This window comes from Balearica regulorum, chromosome 3 (genome assembly GCF_011004875.1).
Source record: "Balearica regulorum gibbericeps isolate bBalReg1 chromosome 3, bBalReg1.pri, whole genome shotgun sequence".
Taxonomy (NCBI): domain Eukaryota; kingdom Metazoa; phylum Chordata; class Aves; order Gruiformes; family Gruidae; genus Balearica; species Balearica regulorum.
The window spans coordinates 124,368,552-124,389,508 of record NC_046186.1 but is presented as its reverse complement, the minus strand read 5'-3'; the positions used below and the strand labels follow the sequence as shown (position 1 = coordinate 124,389,508).

At 39.7% G+C, this 20,957-nt stretch overlaps 1 protein-coding gene across 1 annotated transcript; it reads left to right on the top strand.

Moving 5' to 3' along the window:
* The first annotated feature begins 2,489 nt into the window (after positions 1–2,489).
* On the top strand, positions 2,490–20,905 carry CFAP36 (cilia and flagella associated protein 36). Its single transcript, XM_075749910.1, has 10 exons — positions 2,490–2,803; positions 7,853–7,917; positions 8,833–8,934; positions 9,843–9,957; positions 10,930–11,017; positions 11,940–11,991; positions 13,819–13,945; positions 18,369–18,538; positions 18,964–19,119; positions 20,386–20,905. The coding sequence occupies exons 1-10, from the start codon at positions 2,686–2,688 to the stop codon at positions 20,470–20,472; spliced, it is 1,080 nt and encodes a 359-aa protein (XP_075606025.1). The 5' UTR covers positions 2,490–2,685; the 3' UTR covers positions 20,473–20,905.
* Positions 20,906–20,957: the final 52 nt, after the last annotated feature.

Here is a 20,957-nt window from a genome sequence, read left to right as displayed (position 1 = left end):
AGAGTGAAGAAAAGATACTTTGGGCTTTGTGATTTGCTGCATTACACATATGAGTGGAACCTATTGGAGGTGAAAAGAATTTGGTACTGACAGAAAGAATTCAGCGGTATGCAGAAACTGGAAAGGCTTGACAAAATTTCCTTGTCAGTACATATATAAAGCAATGGACCAAGAGTATGTCAAAATGTCTGATATAGTAACTTGTATAGAGAAGATGGAAAATTAAGCAATAATAGCTCTTTTGTAAGTCAGACAGGAGAGCATTTCCTGCTCCATCTTTTGCGTTATTAACAACAAAAACACTAACTCAAGAGACCCTGACATCTAAGAACAGAACATAATAATATTGGGCAGTTTCATATGAGGTGACAAAATGGTTTTGATTATAGTGGACAGAATTCCCTTGTATTCAGTACTCTAGCAATTCTTGTAACTATGATGAAATGCTCTAAATTTTATGCAACAAATAAAAAGTGAAAAATAAGATTACCCATGCTGAAAGAATAAGCAGATTTTTCTCAGTGTCAGAGCTGTGTGTTAGAGACATTGCAGCTGACCTCAACAGAGACAAGCATATTGCTAGCAGAAGCAAGAAAAGTCAGCTGGTTTTGGCATGTCCTATAATACAGTTATGCACACTGATACGTAAGCGTGTGATGCAAAGAACAAAACTGGTTTTGCATTATGACCTCTTTATCACAGTTAATCTCAGTATCAATAGCGATTAGAGAAATGAGACTCTTAAGGTTTCAAATGAATTCTAAGTGAGGGACACATTGGGCATGACGCTTTGTGGGGATGCTAAGGGAAGAAGAGATTACTGTGGTGCAGAGACTTATGATGCAAAACACTACTCACAAAGCAAGTTATTTTCTAAAGCCATTAGTTGTGCAACATTACATGAAGCAGGCTTTGAGGAAAGTGGAAAAATAACCAAAATATAAGCATTGTTTTTTGCCAGTGCAAGTAGAGCTAGTGTAACCTGATATAACACAGCACGGCTGCTGGCAGCTACTGAGCAAGCTTAAAATGACGCTACTCCTACATAATAATTTATAGCTGATTGTATATGCCAGAGGTGACCATGCTTTACAATCATGTAAGCCTGAATTAGTAATTAAATTATGTGAACAATCACATCGGAGGTAGCTGTTCTACAGTAGACAAGTAACACCTGCATACTACTAGTAGTCTTAGACCACAACACTGGCTGGAGAAATGGAAGCACTGATGGTGTAAAGGGAGTTTACACCTGATTTAACTAACTAACTGCATTGTCCACTGTACCATTTGTTCCTCACTTGCATTAAAAACCCCCTCTAACATGGACAGACTTAAAAGAGGATAAACAGATTTAAGAGAGTTTTGGTTGGTTTTTTTTTTACTTACCAGTAACACACACAAGCAAGCAGTCATCCAACATCAGGAGGGAAATAAATTGAAAGATCAGGAGAAACTTTTCAGTCTTTCAGCAGTTTAAGAGGGGAGGACAATGACAGCAATTATATTAATTTTAGTAGACGAAAGGAATGCATCCACAAGTACCGGTTCTAAGAAAGAATACCTAAGCCATTAAGTTTTAATGTAAACCTTACATATTGCCTTGTAAATTATTTCCTAATTCTTACACCCTAGGGTGTTTACAAAACGACTAAGTTACAAATTATGCTGAGGTACCTGTGCTCTCATGAAGGCCTGCCGAGTGGTTTAACACTTTAAGTAAGTTCAGGTATCTGGAATTAGAGGCCCAGGTACCAACAAGGAACATAGGAGTTACTGTTTGCTATGCAATGCCACAGCACCCCGTGCATGATAAAATACGGGTTAATGAGATTTTTTCCATTATCCACGATCATCCTCCACATCTTTATTGTCATATAAATCAAATATATAAACCCAACCTTTATTATACTGTAGAATTGTGATTGACAGAAGAATTGTTAAATAATCAGGGATCTCTGGAGGGCACCGGGCCGTCTTAGATGAGGTTTCCAGGGCCTTGTCCCATCACATCCTTGTTATCTCCAAAGACAGGGAGGCCGCAGCCTGGCTGGGCAACCCGTTCCCTTGCTCGCTTTCTGTCACCTTGAAATTGTAAGCGACGAGCATTGTAGTTAGTGACTATTTTCATAGCTTTTCAGTACTACTGAGCACACGCGTGCCAGGCTGCGGGGGGACAGCTGCTGCACGTTCGATCCCCAGTATCATCTTCCCGGTGTACGCAGCCTACCCCCACTTACCCCAATTAAACCTCGGGCTAAATTATCGCCACCCTATTTCAAAGGCCCTTAACAGTGCCCTCCTCGCACCTCCTCTTCCACCCCAGGACGCCCTCAGTTTAACCACGTCCCTCTGACGGTCCGTTTGCTGGGCAGCGTGAGGTGCGGCATTAAACGATTACCGCGCAGCAGGCCTCATGTCCCGGCTATCTTTTAATGCCTACGTATTTCTGGTGGATAACCCGCACCTCCCCTAAGGCCGTGAGCTGATTACAGGGAATACCATTAGGGCAGCCCTTGACCCCTCAGCTCGTCAGCGCCGGCCCTGCGGCCGTAGCGGCCGGTAACGGCCACCGGGATGGGGCCCGCGCCTGCCCCCGCCCCGTGACGCCGGTTGCTATAACGACGGGCGGGAGCGCCAACCTCCGCCGCGTCCGCGCCGTTCCTCCCCGCGGCGGCCCCGGCGATGGCGGCGGAGGAGGAGGAGAGCGACGTGGAGTGGGTGGTGGACACCATCGCCGGGTTCCTGCGGGGGCCCGCCTGGTCCATCCCCATCCTGGAGTTCATGGAGCAGAAATGCGAGGGTGAGCGGCGCGGATCCCCCAAACCCACCCCCCGCTCCTCCGCCACCGTCGGGGGGAGTCTGTCCCCCCTCCCGAGGCTGCTACGCATGCGCGCCCGCCGGGCCGGGCCGCTGCCCTCAGGCCGCATCGGGGGCTGCCGCCCCCTCAGCCCACGGACGGGGGAACGGGACGGGGCTGCGGCCTTGGTGCGGGCACACGCAGAGGGGCGAGAGGCTGCAGGGCTCCGGGAGGCTCCCGGGGCGGGGGACACGGCAGGCCCCGTCACGTCCGCGGGCCTGGTCCCTCACCGCCGCTGCGGGCACCGGTCGGGGCGCTCCCCGGCCCCCGTGGTTTTGTGCGGACAGCGGGCGTTTGGCACATCAGGCCGGTGTCCCGCGTTCGTGACGGTCCCCGCAGGCGCCGTTCGAGAGTGATCCCCGCTGAAGGCTGGTCAGGCTTTGCAAAGCCTCCGTCTGCGCTTTCCAACCGTTTTTAGACCCGGAAAGTGGGTCTCCCCTGAGCAAGCCGTTTTCAGGACGTGGCAATTTGCGTTCATTAGCTCGTACAGGGGATTATGGCATGAGCTTACAGTATGACACCTAATCGAGTTCTTCGTTCTGCTCTGTGTAATACCCTGACATGGCTAGAAAGCAGTTGGAGGCCTTTAATACTTTTCAAAGGCGAGATGTTTTTCCTTAGGAAACTGGGCAGTACAATTAAAATTGCTGTCTGGCCAGCGGGACAGAAGAGAAGGCAGCCCACAGTTAAATTCCTGCAATTCTGTGAACGCTGGTAGTTAAGAGATGAGAAACCATAAGTTAGTACCCTTCAAAAAGTGATAGTTAGCACTAAAAAGTCAACGGTTATCGGTTGTGTTTTGTAGGTGGTCCTGTGCATGAGTTTAGCTCAGAAGCAACTCTAGTTAAACTTCCTTTTCTTCCTCAAAAGCGAGCTGACAGAATCATGGAATAATTTGAGGAATGCCCTGGGTAAACTGGAAGAATAGGCAGTGGAGATGGGACTGGGATAGACTTGTAGCTCTGTGTAAAGGTGCCTGAGGAGACCCATATAAGTGTACATGTGTAGTGAGGAAATAGACTTTCTGCAGTAAAGATTTAGCTAAATTAGTTCTACTTACAGAAGAAATTTTGTGCTGTCAAAGAACACCTGGATCCTTACGGTAGCAAAATAATTACAATTTGGGCAAGTCTGAAATCATTGCCGAAGTGCTTTAGAAAAAAAAGAAGCCTGCTTTTGTGATTATTGGAAAAAAAACCCATGTTTGACAACATGATGGCTTGTGATCCTACCCAGCCTGCAGACACTCACACATGAGAAGTATTAAAACATGTTGCTGTAGGCTAATTTAGGATAACTTTATGTGGCTACTAGGAATAAAATCTGTTCCTTTAGTATCACCTGACAGGACGTAGGACTCACTGATAATTTTAACTTTAAAATACTGAATTCATGAAACTGAGGCTTCCAAATACATTTCATTTCTAGGGACTTAGTAACATCAAGCTCAAAGTAGAGCAGCTCTTACTATTAAAGTATTCTACCTGCTTGCACTTACTCCTTCCTCCCCTGCATCCTGCTGTGGGCTCCAGAACAGATTCTCTAACGGTTGGCATATCAGCAGGGCCAGGCACAGCTTTTGTTGTGCAGTCACTCTCATTAGGGTCCGTTAAGAATTTTTATTTCATATTCAGTGAACCAGATGCACCCTTGATTCAGATCACAGCTTCTAAACAAGTTGCTTCTCAGTTATCCTGAATTGTTTCTACCCTTCGCAAGCTTTGTGTGAGGCAAGAGCATTGTGAGTATGTACACCTTTCCCTGGTGTAGTGGGAAATGAGAAAAGTAAAGCTGCTATACTCTCTACAGCTAGGAAGCAACAGAGAAATCTAGGCTAGAAGTTTTTTCATGGAAAGTCTGCCTGAACTTGAGGTTGGTCAAGCATTTTGATTATCATGCAAAGGGTGTAGGTTTAGGAATCGGGGGAATTGATTATCCCTCTCTGGAGCAATGATCTCTCTTTAGTAGGTTGAGGGGAATTTACTGGCAGTAAGAAGATTTATGGAACCTCTGTAAATTTCCACATAGTGTGAGGCAGGCTTATATAATGGTCACTTCCTGCCCATTTGTTTCTACATAAGAAATTAGAGGACCAAATTCGAGAAATCACTTGCAGTAAATGATCTTCCAAGGTATCATTTGCGCTACAGAGTGCTGTTGGATAACTCTCAGAAGCTATTGAGGAAAAAGAAAAGGCTAAAGAAGTGTTACTGCGGTGCTAGGATTGCTAAGAAGCACAGTTAAAGAGATTTGAAGTTTTAGTTGCAGATATCTGTGCTATTTGCTTTTCGTTTCTAGAAATGTACTGTGCTGATTCCATTGCTGGTTTTTTCGTTGTTTTTTTACTGAGATACTTTGTCAGGACAGAATTTTTTTTGTTCTCAAAACATTTAGTCTCTAGGTTGAACAAGCAAGTTGGCAACATCTTGATTAACAATTTGCGACAATAATTTGCGATTCCTCAAAAATGGAATTTGAGTTTTGATAGTTGTTATGTAAGGAATTTATTTTGGAAGTGTAGTTACTGAGGCCAAGTCCTTGCACTTCAACTTATAAACAATCCTAATGGTTTTCTATCTGTTCATAATCGTTTGCTTTCTCTCTCTCTCTCTCTCTCCCTCTTTCTGGGCACTTGATTAGTTTCTCCTGGCTTGATTAATTTCCTTTTATGTGACTGTGAAACGGAAGTTAAATCCGTGGGTATGTATCTAACGCGAGAGGGCTTTTCAGTTTTATTCAGATGCTCCAAGGTATTAACTGAAACATCATTTGGATGTAGATAAGCTTGATAATAGTTCTGAGCACCAGAAGATAACGACAAGGTACAAAAGGAATAAACAGATACTGTTGCCTGTGACCCCTCCGCACAGAGCCGCCTCGCCACTCGGTGAGGACTGGGGCAGAAAGGAGGAGTTCCCTCAGGTTTGCCTACCCGCTCTTGTCTGTGAGGTCGAATGAGCCAGTCCAGCAGGGAGGACTCAAACTTGACTTAATGCTCATCCCTTTTGAGGGGTCCTAGCAAAGATTTTTAATTTTGGCAGGAAAATGATGAGTTTGTCTCCCAGGATAATTGGGTCCCCTGGCTTATCTTGATACGGTGGTTCTTCAGATCTTTGTTCCTGTCGGGTGACTGAAGCCTCTGTGCCAGGATCTTAAGGAAAATAATGACGACATCATTTAGGAGCCCTGCCTCAAGAAAATCCAAGGTCTCCATTCAAAGTACTCCTTAATGCCACTTAACTCAGAGGAGATGCTGACCACAGCTTGCTTTACTTGGCACTTAACTTCATCCTCTTTTTTGTTCAGAGCCCGAGAACAGAGAGCAGTTTGTGCAGGCTTTCCACTCTGCTTTCCATGTTGTCCTGCAGCTGGGGAAGGAGGAGAGGACTCAGAAGCATCCCTGTGGCAGTGCGAGGCTAGCTGTTAGCATGGGCACTGACGGAGGAGGGACGTCCCTGTGTCACCCCTCCTTCTGTGGCCAGGAACAGTAGGAGGTAGAAGGGAACAGAGAAAGACAAAGGTTGGGGCCTGAGATCCCTGGAGGGAAGGGAGGAGATGCAGAAGAGATCGAGGCAGTCAAGTGTCTTCACCATCTTGGGTTTGGTAATATGGCGGTTGCCATAGGAACTGAATATTTTTAGAGTAAGATTTATAGTACTTCTTCTACCATTTGAATTTATTCCTAGATATTTTAAAAGCTTTTCTTTACTTTTTTTTTTTCATCCCTTCATAAAAAAATTTCCCGTGCACAAAAATGAAACAAAATTAGATGTTGGTTTTCCAGGTTGTCATTTAAAAAGCAAGTTTCCCTTGCTTATTTAGAGGGCCTGAACTGTCTGATTAGATTTCTATCATTGCATTGCTCTGAGTTGTTAGAAATGATGCAAGTACTTTCTGTGTTAGGAGCAGCCATCTTGCTTCACACTTTATTAAGGTTTGAAGTGACATTGCCTCAGGGCTGTCACAGGTGAGAAATGATGCTTTCTAAAAGTCACTCTACATTTGTGTGGAAGTTATACTAATTCTATACGCATCAGTACCATCTTCCATCAGAGACATCATATATACATATATATGTAATCATACACACTCATTCACCAATTTAAGCAGAATTCCCATTCTTCAAATGACTTCAAACGATGCATGTGGGAAGCAACTTGTCCAACATATAGTGGCTAATCTTGAAGGGGGATCGAGGAAGTCTTATTTCTAAGCCTCTGCTTTAATTGCTAGGTTTTAGATTACCTCTGTTCATTGTTGACCTGATAAAAATGTAAATTAAAAAACCCCAAACCCTAGTTTTCAGTTTCTCTTATTTTCTGCTTCTTCCGTCTATTCTGCAGTGTAGAGATCATTAGTTTGATATTTCCAGTCAAGAGTTCTTAATACAAACTTATATGAATATGATTAATATGGCCAATACTATACAGATGCGCATTTTGTCTAAATCAGAATAGATATAATTAAAAAATAACTTACCTGCAGCAGATTTCCTTTTTGGGAATTACCTGTTTTTGTGTAGGTGGAGTTTCATTTTCCTGTTTCACCTTGGCTTCTCACTAAATGAATGGCATTTAAAAAATTTGGTTTGTCATTAATACATCATCCACATGGAGAGATGAGAGAGAGAGAGAAATTTCCTGCTTTATGTATGTCACCTACTATCCTTGAACAACCTTACACAAGTTCATATGGTAGTTCCTGTATTAAATCTTACTTTTTAGTGTATGTATCTGCTGAATCCTCAACTTGCTTAGAAATTTGCTTCTGTTATGAAGATACATTATCCTGGTATTAAATTATGAAATTTAATTACATTACCAAAAGTATATTCTTAACCTGAATGTGTGGAAAAATACATTATTACTATCAATCATGGCCTATATTTTCATATGATTAAATGTATTACCTTGTAAAGGTTGATTTTTCTTTTTAAGGCTTAAGTTAATTTGTGGTGTGTACATAATGTGTGTTGTGTTTTGTTTTTCACAGTTTTTGATGATGAAGAAGAAAGCAAGTTGTCTTATACAGAAATTTATCAGGAATACCAAGCTCTGGTGAGCATAATTCACTAGTTGTAGTAGTTTTCTAAGAAATAATTTAAAATGTTAAAGTAGTATTTAGATGAACTTCTAATTGTGTTATCTTTGTTATTTAGAATTGTCTAATATTGCCTATTGTAAGTGTTATTTAGAAATCCTTTGAGTCATAGTTGTCATATGCATTTTTATGCTTAAACGCCAGATACGTAGAAAAGAAACCTTAACTCACAGTCATATCTCTTATGCTGTGGTACATATTTTTCATTAAAATTAATATATCCAGTAGCTAAAATACTGTACTTATAAGCTTGATAATACTCATATTTTCTGTCAAGTTAAAATAACAAACAGCATGATGTCTGAGAACATGTATAACATGTCTTTTGTTCACTAATGAGTCTGGTAAATCTTCTGAATTAACTTTCAATTATCAGAAAAAAACTACAGGACATTTTTGGAGCATGCTTAAAGTACCTATAAAACCAATGCTAAAATACTTTTTTTTGTAACAAGGCTTGGTAATACTTGATGTTAAAAAACATCAATTGAATAAATACAGACCAGCATCCATTTTCTCTCTGACCCTGAAAGGTTTCAGGCATATAGACTAGTAAAAAACCTTTCACCCAAAGGGCAAAAAATTATGTGGAATACTAGCCAGGAGTCTGGGGAAAAGGTAGAGAAGTGAGATTCTTGGAAATTGGAGAAGCTAAATTAAGTAGTAATGAAATATAGCAATAAAAATGCTTATTTTGAACAGTTCATGAAAGTAAATAAAGCCTGACATATCAGAAAAATCAGTTATACTATTGCAACAATTTTCCTTTGAGTTTAAAAAATACAATGTCAGCAGAAAAGAACCTACAATTATGAAAAAAATTTGTATGATTCTCAGGGAAAACCCTCTCAGAAAGTAAGACTTTCTTATAGGTTGAAAAATTGTTAGAAGACTATCTTAAAGAAGTTGGAATTAATGAAGAGAAATTTCAAGAAGCTTTTTCGTCTCCTCTTGCAAAGACTCACACTTCACAGGTAAATTTTCCTTTGTTTAGGAATATATAGATTGAATTTTTAGCTTTATATTTTCACCAGTATAGCAGGGTGGAGATGAAACTTTGAAAAGCTTTCTTGGTAAAACTGTAATTTCCTAAAACATAATGTGTTTGTTTATATTATGAACTTTGACCAGAAAAACGTGCATCTTGAAAATAATGACAGATATTTTTGTGGTGTCAGACACCTTTTGAGATTCATCTTCTATGCTTTGTATTTTCTAAAACAAACCTCTGAGCTTAGGGTGTTTCTGCCACCTTTATGTGCATATTTGTCAGCTTTATGTTAGTCTTCAGTCCATTTACAGTAGCAGACAAAGATTAAAACAATAGCCATATTACATAAAATAAAAGATGTTTTCCTCTGATTTCATTATAAAACAGTAAAATCTTTAAGACAAACATTGGCCTTGAGAAGATAAGGCATGGTTAGGCAGCCTTTCACCGGCTCAAAGATATCTTTCAGAATTGTCTCGGGTATATTGAGCAGAGGAGTGGGAACTTCTACTGCCAGTGCAAATCAGGCTGTGTTGACCTATCTCCTCCTAGATGTGTAGCAAGCTTCTTCAGAGCATACGTTCCTCACTCAAGCGTACGCATTTGTTCAGGAAGTCAAATGGATTGCAGTTGTAAGCTTACACTGGGAAACCCTCCAGGTTTTGTGATAATGTTATTGCAGGCATGTTGATCTAAAGACATAAACCATCAAATTATTTTCTTGGCTATTAGCTCAACTTGCGTGGCTGGAAAAACAGACAGATAGGAGAATGAAATATAATTATTAAACACATGGTCCACATAATTTAAGCCTTAATATAATTTTAAGCAGGCTGAGATGGTTACGATTTCTCTAGGGTTTTTAATTTTGTGCATGTCTTCCTCCCACAGGCCATTTTGCAAACAGTGTTGGCAGCAGAAGATTTTAGACTATTTAAAAAAATGATGGTACAGAAAAATATTGAAATGCAATTGCAAGCTATTAGAATCATTAAAGAAAGAAATGGTAAGAAATGGTAAATGTGGCGTTTCACTTCATCTTTTTAGTGGTCTTTTGTTGACTATGTAATCTATTCATAAATGAGTATAGAATATTGGTTCAGCTCCAGTTCAAGTTAATGGAAAACATTCAGTTGATTTTACTGGGACTATGATTTCAATACTTAGTCCTTGGCTTGTATTCTCAGTGACAGCTGTCTGTATTCCTTTTTAAATTAGCAGATTTCTCAGTTCTGTTTGTCTAAATTTGTATGTGAAATTTGACTTAGTTTTTTTGTTAAAGAATTTTGGTGATATTTTTGAGTATTAAAACAATTACATCAGTTCATCAGCAATGACAATATTGATAGTTTGAATTATGCTACTGGCATAGCAACAATGCTGTACTATCTGCCTTGCTTACTTTGCAGTTCACACTGTAGAGTTGCCTATGAAAAATCCATATAGAAAGCAGAAGTTATGGCCATCATGCTAATGCATGATTTTAAAGAAGAGAACGTACTTTACACCCAACTCTGCTGCTCTGTTGACATTTCTGAAAGGATTTTCATCTACCTACTCCTTTCCTCCATGTCTTTAGTTTTACCTTTTTTTTTTCTTCTTACTGCATGCATGTTTTTTCAGAGAATAATTTTTAAGTTTCAAGTTTCATGTAACAGCTAAATATGAAAATGGTTCAGTTAGCCATGGCTGAATTGCAGTGTATAGGAAATGCCATATAATGGTCAATGCAGAGTATGGCTTATGTTTTACCCTTAGGTGCCAAACCTTTCATAGCTCAGAAACCTTTGCCTTTTTGCTACTTGATGCCCAAGATCTAGAATCTTTTTGGAAATAGTTACAGAGAGGAAGAATTAGATGGTTTGTTTGTTGTTTTTTTTTTTTTTTTCTTTCTTCTCTGCTGAAGAGTGATGCCAAACAGAGTACAAAATAATGTTCTTCAGAGTAATGCATAAATTTTGCTGTGGTTTTTTTATAGGTGTGTTGCCCGACTGTTTGACAGAGGGTTCTGATGTATTCAGTGAAATTGAACAAGAAGAAATGAAAATACTGAGGGAGGTTCTAAGGTAAAAAAAGAATCAGTCCTAGTTCATACATTATTTTAAAATAAAAAATAAAAGTATGTAGGGCCTAACTCTTCCAGCCTTTTGCAGGAAACAGCCTTAATCTTACAGATAACATGAATGTTCTTGTCAAAATCCTACCTAAGAGAAAATGAATGGTGCTAGGCAGCGGGTGTGATCAGGAATATTTAAAAACTGAGAGGTAACCACTGCACCATGATGAACTGTCTTGGTGATGCATGGAATGATGTGTAACTTTGGGCCCCATTGTTTCCATTCTCCCCTGAATCTCCAGGCAGACCTAAAGTTAGACCTGGGTTAGATGTCTCCGCACAATAGGAGCATACCAGCTGTAATCCATTCAGGGAACACCCAAAACAGTAAAGCCTTCGACAGGCAAATTCTGCTTTTGCAGTGGGCTTTATTCCTTTCTACAGCTTCCTTCCTGGTTGTGTTCAATGACCATTGCCATGATCTAAGAAGGTGAGGACTGAGGACTTCTATAGATTCACCTTCACTTCCAGTTCACACGTATATAAACATAATCATAAATAATAGCAGATTAATCTGTTCAGGGAATATTAAATTATGCTATTTTCCATCTGTATTCTGGAAGTACTTCCCTCCCTGTCTTTAAACCAGCAAATGAAACAAAGGGTACATAAGCCTTAGAAATTCTTACGCAATTATTTTAGCACAGGGCAAGACAGACTGGCGATGGTGGGTTCTGTGTGTTTATCATAATTCTTTATTTCTATTAAGAATGTATTTTCATGTAAGTCACAGAAGCATTTTGGACACTAACAAATTCACATTATCTCGTAATTGTTTTGATAGTCCTCAAATATTTAAGCAGTGCTAAATTTATCTAAAAGTCACTGATACTAAAGAAGTCTTGAGTATTTACATGTATTTTGTGTTACAGGAAATCGAAGGAAGAATATGAAATAGAGCAAGAAAGGAAAAGGATTGAAGAAGTGAGTATCTTACTTTTCCAGAGGAGTTATACTGGTGATTAAGAAATACTCTGACAGTCCTGTCCTGGGTGTCGACTGTATCACTTTAAGGCAATGTGTACCATCCTAAGCAAACAAAAGGTCTGTCAGGAAGGTCTTACTGACACTTCTTTTTGAAAGGTCTGTTTACGTTTTTCTTGATGGTATCACGGACGCTAGTGCTAAACATGATGCCATTAACCATCAGTCATTTGGTGGACCTCATATGATAAGCATATTCCCTCTTCAGTATCTGAATTCTAAAATCCTGGCGATGGATGTCAACCTTTCAGATCCAGCGAACATCTGAATTACTAATATTGTCAAGATCAAAGAGACTTCAAAGTATAAGCTTCTTAAAGATTACAGCATTCATAATCCTTCAGGAATTTTAAGGATCACTTCGTAGACAGTATAGTTAGTCATTAAGTCTGTACAATACTGCCAGAACCTAATCACCAGGAACCAGAAATCCTCTCCAGGTTAGACCATCACTTGGTCTCCATCAGAGTAAACCACGCAGAAAGGTAACTGAATGTAAACAGGGACTGGCTAAATTGCCAGTCGTTCAACTGAGAAGCAAATTGAAATCTGAGCAAGGCTGCTTCAAGTAAGCAGCCACAACTGCTGTGGAAACATGGCAATAAACTTCCTTGTCACTGGGAAAACATATAATAATAGCTACATTTGTGGGCTGTTTCAAAAGGGAGCAGAATTGCTCTTATATTTTCTTCTGTCATTAGGAAATTGAGCCTGAACTGACAAAGGAAACCACTTGGAGACCAAATGTAGCTGCTACAGAGGTTCACACTTTATTTCCAGTTCAAACCTGTGATGGGTGCAGATGATAGCTGTGCTACTGAATGCAAGTCCTAAACAGTTGGGATATTCTACCAAATTAAACCTCTCTCCTAGTCTGACACTGTGGAAAAGTGGTGACAAAACTCTTCTTTCCCATATTACAATGATAGATTCTAGGAAATGAGTCACCTGTTCTACTGGAAACTCAAGCTTTGGCTCCTTTTAAGAATTAAAGTTGTTTTAAGATGCAGGCTTATCCTAATCTTTATAGACCAGCCAAGAATATCAATATTCTTGATAAACGAGGCAGATTAGAGGGCCCCAGTCAAGTTCACCTGGACAGAGAAAGTGATAGTTCTTCAATAATACAGTTTTGTTAAAGAATTTTTTAATACAAAATAATTTAATATTTTGATGAACGCTGGGGGGTTCTGACATGAATTCGATGGTTGATTTTCTGGGCAAATCCCAGCTGGCTTTACTATTTTGAGAGTTGCATTGTTGTCAATATTTCCCAGACAAACATAGAATCGAAACAATAGTGTCAGAGATTATCCAGACCTGTTGTTTCCATTCAGCTGATTATTTCTCCGTTTCTGTGGTAACTTTGGTTTATGTTCCTGGTTCTCTTATTGTATTGTATTTTTTTGGTGGACTGCTTGAAAGTCACAGGCAAAGTGTGGCAAAAAAAACCCCCTACATTATCTATTTGTGGCTGGGAAACAAAACACCAATTTACTTAATACTCTAAATTCTGATTGTTGATTAGGGAACAGGTTTTGAACTAAAATAAAAAATGCCGATTTATGACAATAAGCCAGTAAGAACCTTCCTATTACTAAAATAAGTAGTTAGCTTTTTTCACTTTGACAGTGCAGTATGTAGTATAAACAATACAGTTTTAACTGAAAGTTCTTTTGGGAGCTTTCTTTGCATTGACAGTTTAATGCCTGAACTACAGTGCCAGGAAATGTAATGCTTGCTTTTGTTTGTTTTTTTTAATTTAAGGCGCGTGATAAACTTAAATTGCCAGATGTTACCTACAGTTTTCCAGGAGATTCAAGAGAAGTTGTAAAAGTTAAGGAATCCACTGAGGGAGCTGACGATTCTGAAGAAACTCCAAAATTTTCATTAGGTAATTTTATGGGAAAGTGCAATGCTGAGTGTGCAGTGTGATACTATTTTCAAGTCATTGAAGAGTCCACTCATATCGAGATTTTAAGAACTTGGCTGAACAAGGCTGTTAGTAAACCATCCTAGCTTTGAAGTTAGCCCTGCTTTGAGCAGGATCTTTGTGCTAGGTGGCCTGCAGAAATGGCTTCCAACCTAAGTTGTTTTATTATTCAGTGACGTTATAAATCATCTCCAATTGGAGGAGAAATACAGGAGTGTAACAGCTGTTTTCATCTTTCAATTTACTGAGCTTATGCAGCCACTACTGTTAAGAACGGTATGTTCCCTGTAAGTAACTGTGAATAATTTACTTAAAGGTATGATTTCTCTCCCTGTGCGTGGGAGATTATAGATTTAATTTATAATTGTACAACATTTCTTGATAGCAATGAAATATTTCTGAAGGAACCAACCTTAAACTGTTAAGATTCATTCAAGCTGAATTGTCAGAACACCAAACTGAATCTTTTTACCTTTGGTTCAGATTTTTTTTTTAACTCATTTTAGTCTTTTCAATTTTACGTTTTTGGTTTTGAGTGGGATTGTGACATTTAGAACTTATAATACCAAGGAGAGCTCTTTTAAGTAGTCGTGAACTTTACCCGATTTATGTAGTGAAAGTTGTCTGAATTGTTTTGTAGATGATTATTTACTGGAGAGTGTGACCAAGTCAGTGCTGTTAGAGAGATGAGGAAAAAAAGGAATCACTGGCTGTGATGGAGGTGCTCTTTGTGTGCTTGTGTTGCAGCTAAAGCAGGAGAATTCTTAGGTGATAAACAGCATATATATGTGTGGATGTATACATCCACACACATGTATAGGTATGTATGTATATACACACACGTATCTATGTATATAGGTATACATAGGTGATCTTCAAAAACAGGTTGCATCTCAGTGGGATTTGCTCTCTTAGGAGTTTGTTGAAAAATTTGTTACTTAATATTCTAAGATCACTGCCAAGAATATAATTCCAACTTTGGGAAATAATAGTTTGCACTGTCTTTAGTTACGTTTGTGCTGTGCCTAGAACTTGCCTTTGTTGCATTCAACCAGGAAGTTTTCGTATCACAGACACTCGAGCTGGATGCTTTTAGCCTTGGTAGTACCTTTGGGGCATACTTGCTCCTTGCTTTTTCATTTGATGGCCATTAACAGATGAAGTGGTTGTAAGACCCTCTGTTCTTTTAAACTGAGTTAGTGTCTTTCACATTAGGAAACTTAAAGACTAGATTGTGTCACTGACCTTTCAAGTATCTTTTTTCCCCCCTTTTATCCGTTCCATCCTTCTGGTGAGGTTTTGTTACATTTATTTGAACTCCTCTCCCTTCTGCCCTCTGAAGTATGCAGAAGGCCTGCAGGTATACTCACATTCTTCTCTCCTCCCAGCCTGCTTTTACTCCTTTTACTTCTGCATAGTTATGCCACCTTGCTATGGCACCACTAGATTATGTCTGTCCTGCAGTGGCTGTTTTCCTGTTTCGGGAGGAAGGCACATTCCTAGCAAATATTCTGCCTGCAGGACTTCATCCTGTGCTTGAGAGACAGGAGATCTTGGAGCTCAGCAGTCAAAGCTTCTTGGCACTGAGTGCAGCCCTTCTTCTGTGCTGTCCAAGTGCCTGCTCGGCTAGCGCTCAGCGTTCCCATGCTCTTTAAATGCCAATGACAGAACAGGTCTACAAAAAGTCTTAGTTCCTTGGAAATCTTCATCCTTGTTGAACTGGCAGCTTGTGGCAGCATACCTGTCCAGAGAGGCTACTGAGAAAGTTTGTCACAGCTTATCCTCCAGTATCACCCTTTAGAAAAGTGGTTTTGGGTAGTGGTGAAAAACAAGAAGAATCTGTTCTGGGAACACTTATTCTTCCAGGCCCCTTTCTCACACAGAACTGAGGACCGGCCTTCAAGAGCAGTCTGTTATTGCCTGCTTCCAAAACATGGGCTCTCAACTAAAGGTTCACCTCAGATAATGGGATCATGTCCTCTGCTTGACTTGCTTCCTCTTGGTGCCAGATGTGACTCTGCGAATGGAGACAGCAAGACCTCGCTCGTAGGGTCGCGTTACCAAGGAACAGGACAGCTCACCTTTCTCGACCTGAGCGTGGGGAAGAATCCCATACCTCCGGAGTATTGGCTGCCTCTCACTTTGGTGAGCCCCTTACAAATAGTTTACAGAGTAGAGCTTGCAAAACCATTCTTCCTGTACTTTGACCACCCAGCTTGTTGCACTATGGAGAGATCAGAAGGGGGAATTTCATAGTAAAGGTCACACTCAACATCTCAGAGTGCAGGTGACCTTTCCAGCATTCTTGGAGAACACTTCCCTTTCCGGATACCTGCACGGCAGCTGTTGCAAAAGTTGCACTCGTGTTTGCACCGACTCGTGTGTATCATGTGGATAAGAAGGACACAGTGTCTGCTGGAGTGGTCCTGGGTGCTTATCTTTTGAGAAGATTCCGAATTGTCCACGTGGAAAAGAGTGTTGCTTAGTCACCCCCAGTGTGAATGTACATATAGACGAGTCCTCAAAGGAAAAAAACTGTTACGTACCAGTAACTGTAATTCTTTGAGATGCGCTGTCTATGTGTACGTTCCCTATCCACCCTCCTTCCCTTCTCTTCTCAGTATCTTTTCAGGTTTGCGGGTTAAGTGACACTGAGGGCCCTATGATCACATCCTACAGGTACTGCTAAGGCACAAACATCTCCAGCTTGGGTGTTTGCGATATGGACAGCACAGTGTACATTTACATACACACAACACATTTCAAAGGCCTGCTTTCTGGTAAGTAGCTTTCCTTAATCATTGTGTTGATTATGGTGTCAGTATTTGACATGCAGTGTGTGGTTTGGGGGGGGGGGCGGCCCTCTGCTTTTTAATCAGACAGATACAGTGTGAGGATTTTTTCTAGCCATTTTAACTCTGACCTCTCACAGTGCCTCTAAGAACTTCCATTCATTACAAAATTACATTCTTTGGAACATCAAGACTTCCAGCAGTCATATTTCAGTGAAATGCAAATTCTTCAACTTGACCTTTGTTTTACATTTCTGTCCTGGTTTGTTTTCTGTATTTGGGAGTAACATTTCCTCTCCTTTGCTTTTCTCCCTACCTTTTCACAATTACATGTTTTGTAATTTTCTGTATTAAAGAAAGCAGCAATGTTGAAGAGCTAAATATATATCGCTTGCTCTAACTTAAAGAAACAATTGCGTGGTGTTCACCATGCACTACCTTCAGTGGAGCTAGCTTCACCATCTGTCCGGGAGAGACCAAGGAGAGTACTCATACCTTAATACTCATGCAAGTTACTTCTCAGCATTACAGCAAAAATCCATAGTCCAGTACTGTAGAATTATAATTAGCTACATTCAGTTACAATCTCAACTTGGATATTATGGGTAGACTCAAACTGACTGAACACAGTAAAACTTGCATTTCACTGCCTGTATTCTTGCACCTGTGTGGATATTTTCAGGTGTATTTTAAAACACTCCAAAGCCTCTTCATTGTTAATAAAAGTATAGTAGGAGCAGTAACTTACCTTACTTGGGAGCAGTGGTAGGTCAAGTCAAGAGAAGTCGTAGTAAAGTTCAGAAGACACCCTGCTCTACAGTCTGGAGACAGGAGAGGCTTTGACTCAGTAACTATGACACCACGGAGTGCGGTGGGATGCAAGGCAGAACTAACCTCAGTACCTGCAGAGATACGGAAGGCACAGCTGGAATCGGGACAGTGTTACTTGTCGTTGTTGTCACAGGCAGCACTTGTCCAAGACAAACACAGGAGGTGAGCAGGGCATCGTGCAGGACCCGTCCGGGGCTCTGAGTCCTGGTGGGGTCCTGCTCTGTCCTCGCGCTGGGGCAAGGTTAGCTTTGAAGAGGAGTAACTGAGCTGTGCCAGTGTAACGCTTCACCTCTTGAGCTTCGCTTTCCCCTCTCCCCTACAAGCTCACTTAAATACTGTATTTTCTGATTCCTTTCTCCGAAGCTGAAAGCTGAAGCAGTACACTTGTACTTAGTGCTGGCTGCTGATTGCTGGCTCAGCTTACCCAGAATATAATCTCAGTATGAATTGTCTGTTGGGGTATTGGATATGAAATTACATTCTGAGCATTTGACTATAATTTATAATTCACTGCCATAGATGTACTTACAATGTAAAACATTATTTCACTGCTTTTACAGTGCAAATACAGTATTTATCCGCTTTGTATCCTTACTTTTATGAAAGTAAGTTTTACTAATAAATATAAACCGGAGAAAAGTGACTTTTTAAGTCTTCCATTTCATCAGAAGAGACATCTGGGTGTTGGAAGAAACACAGATTTTTCTAGTTGATATATTTCTTTTCTTTCTAATTGTTTACCGCATCAAATTGCTGTTTAGAGGAATCTCGGAAATCTGTGAGGGAAGACTTAAAACCAGTACGCCCGTTACAAAAAGGAAGAGAAAGCTCACCTCAGCCATCTTGTACCGAAGGGAAAGACGACATTAAGAAAAGGGCAGCTGGAAAATGTTCAGAAAATGCAGCGCAGAAAGCTGGGATGCAAGGACCTGTAAGTTTAAAACAAATGAGAAACCCCCCCAAAGATAGAACTAGAATGCAGAAAGACAAGATTACATTTAGAGTATATATTTAAGACATTATTACATTTAAATATATTCTATTATTGTAGTCTGGTAGGTTTGCTTGTGGTGGCTTTTTTTTTTTTAAACCGGTATGCAAACACTGTTTTATGGTATTCACCACTTTAACTCGCATAAAGTTCAGATCATCATTCTAGTTTTAGAACAGAATTCAGCGTTCAGCCTTTGTCCCATGGTAATTTTTTAGAAGACAGCACTGGCTTGAAACTTCAACTTGGAGGGTTTTTTTTTCCAGCTAGTAGTTTTGGAGGCAAATATGATGTAAATGCTTTTATCTCACATAACGTGCATACCAAAAATTAATTATAAAATGTGTTTAAAAAAAAATTTCCAGAATTTATCAGAACTTGAAAAACAGCAGCTGAAGCAACGAGAGGACTACCTAAAGAAAAAACGAGACATGCTGATGGCTACAAAGAAGGAGTCAAGAAATAACGTACTGTTACCAACAAACGCTGACCAGAAAGAGGAGGAATCATCTCCAAAAGAGGTGAAGGATTCAAACATCTTAATCATCCTGACCACTTTGTAAAAACCATAGGTCATTTCAGTGAAAGTGTCAGTGTTGCTGCTGAATATTGTAGCAGGATTAAAAAAACAAGCAAGGGAAGTAGAGAGGAAGTATTTTCAAACTTTTGTTTTTGCAGAAGCTTATAGACTAGAAGTTTTAGTGATTAAGTTGGCATTATTTTGCTTCAGTATCATGGAATCCTTCTGATTAATTAAAGTTTATGAACAGCTAAAAAGCTGTTTTTCTGCTAATCTGTGACCTACTGTTTAGGTCCCCCTAAATCTCTCGGTCATTGTTTTTTTTTATTTCCAACCAAAATGGGGAAAAAAACCATTTTTCTATTGCAAAGTCTTATTTTAGAGAGGTAACAAATTTGCTTGGTTCTTTTGAGAGTTTTGTGCCTATTTCAAATGAAAATTTCCTTGATTTCTGTCCATCAGTTGCTGGAACAGAAGCAACATGATGATAATGATATATTTTAGAAAGACGAGGTGCTCTGAAGGGTGCATGCTGGTTGTCTACCCAGTTGCCTCCAACAGAAAAAGTGCTAAAAATCACAAAACCCCTTGCACCATGGGGATGATAGACAATCTAGTTTGGGGAAAAAAGAAGTAAATCCTATCAGGGAAAGAAAATACAGACATAAAAAACTTCAGAATCCTATGACAGGATAAAGCTCTACCAATATAGAGGTCTTTATCACATAAAAACCCCAACCTTTTTTTGTTAATTATCATTAATATGACTTAACACATTTGCCAGAAATAGGTCTGATCTACATTTATATGGAAAGAAATGCTTGGAAACTGTCAACACAAATGAGAAAACTAGTAGATCACCTTAAAACTCCCACAAAACAAATGTAGTAAGTTATGTTTAAAAAAAATAAAAAATAATCACAACTTTTCCTTCCAGAGCATGCACTTAAACCCAGAGATTTCGTATTGCCTCAGGTATTTTTCAGAGTTGCTGAGCATTTTATTATGCTCAGAACGTGCCCAAAACACTGCTAAGTGGGAAACTTCCAGAACAACTAAGCAACACCAGTTCAAGTTGAGGTTAGTCCTCTCAAAAAGCGTGGTACAGCACAGTGGAAAAGGGGCAGATGGATGTAAAGAGCCGTCATCCACGTCCTGGGATTTGCTTCTCAAGAACTGGAAGGTTAGCAGTTAGCATCAGAAGTCAGGGGCCCTCCCGGCACAGCTGTACAGTTCATCGAAGTGTTTTTTTTAACTTTGTTTTTAGGAAATGTCGGAAGAGAAGCAAAGATTACTACAGAAGAGGAAAATGCTTGCAGAAAAACTAAAAGAAGAAGTTATTAATAAGCGGTAATTTTAAGAAGCTCATTGTAGAGCCCAAGAGCATAAGTATGCTTTAGAATAAATTATATAAATAAGCATCGAATGGATTTGTTTTCCACTATTATACTGAGTTTTATAGAACTTTCAAGACAAGCAACTCACTCCTTTTATATATAAATATTTAAACCTACACTGAAATACACTAAACCCACTTATTTTCCAGAATGCTGGAAACTCATTGACTTTCACTGAACATGTTCAACAGTGTGGCCACTGTAGCATACAGATTTTCTAAACAAAAGCAGATAGATCTGTTAAAATAATTCCTAGGCGAACGCTTCTGGAGGAGTCAGAAATTTTAACTTTATTTTTAAAATTATAAAACTTTGTTCCTTTTATTAGATTATAATCAAATCACTATTTTTCAGCTGTGCAACGTAAATAAAGTCTAATTTCACAAGGAAGCGCAACTATGACCATCTTATTTTTGAGAAACAGATAATGTAGCTTGGAATC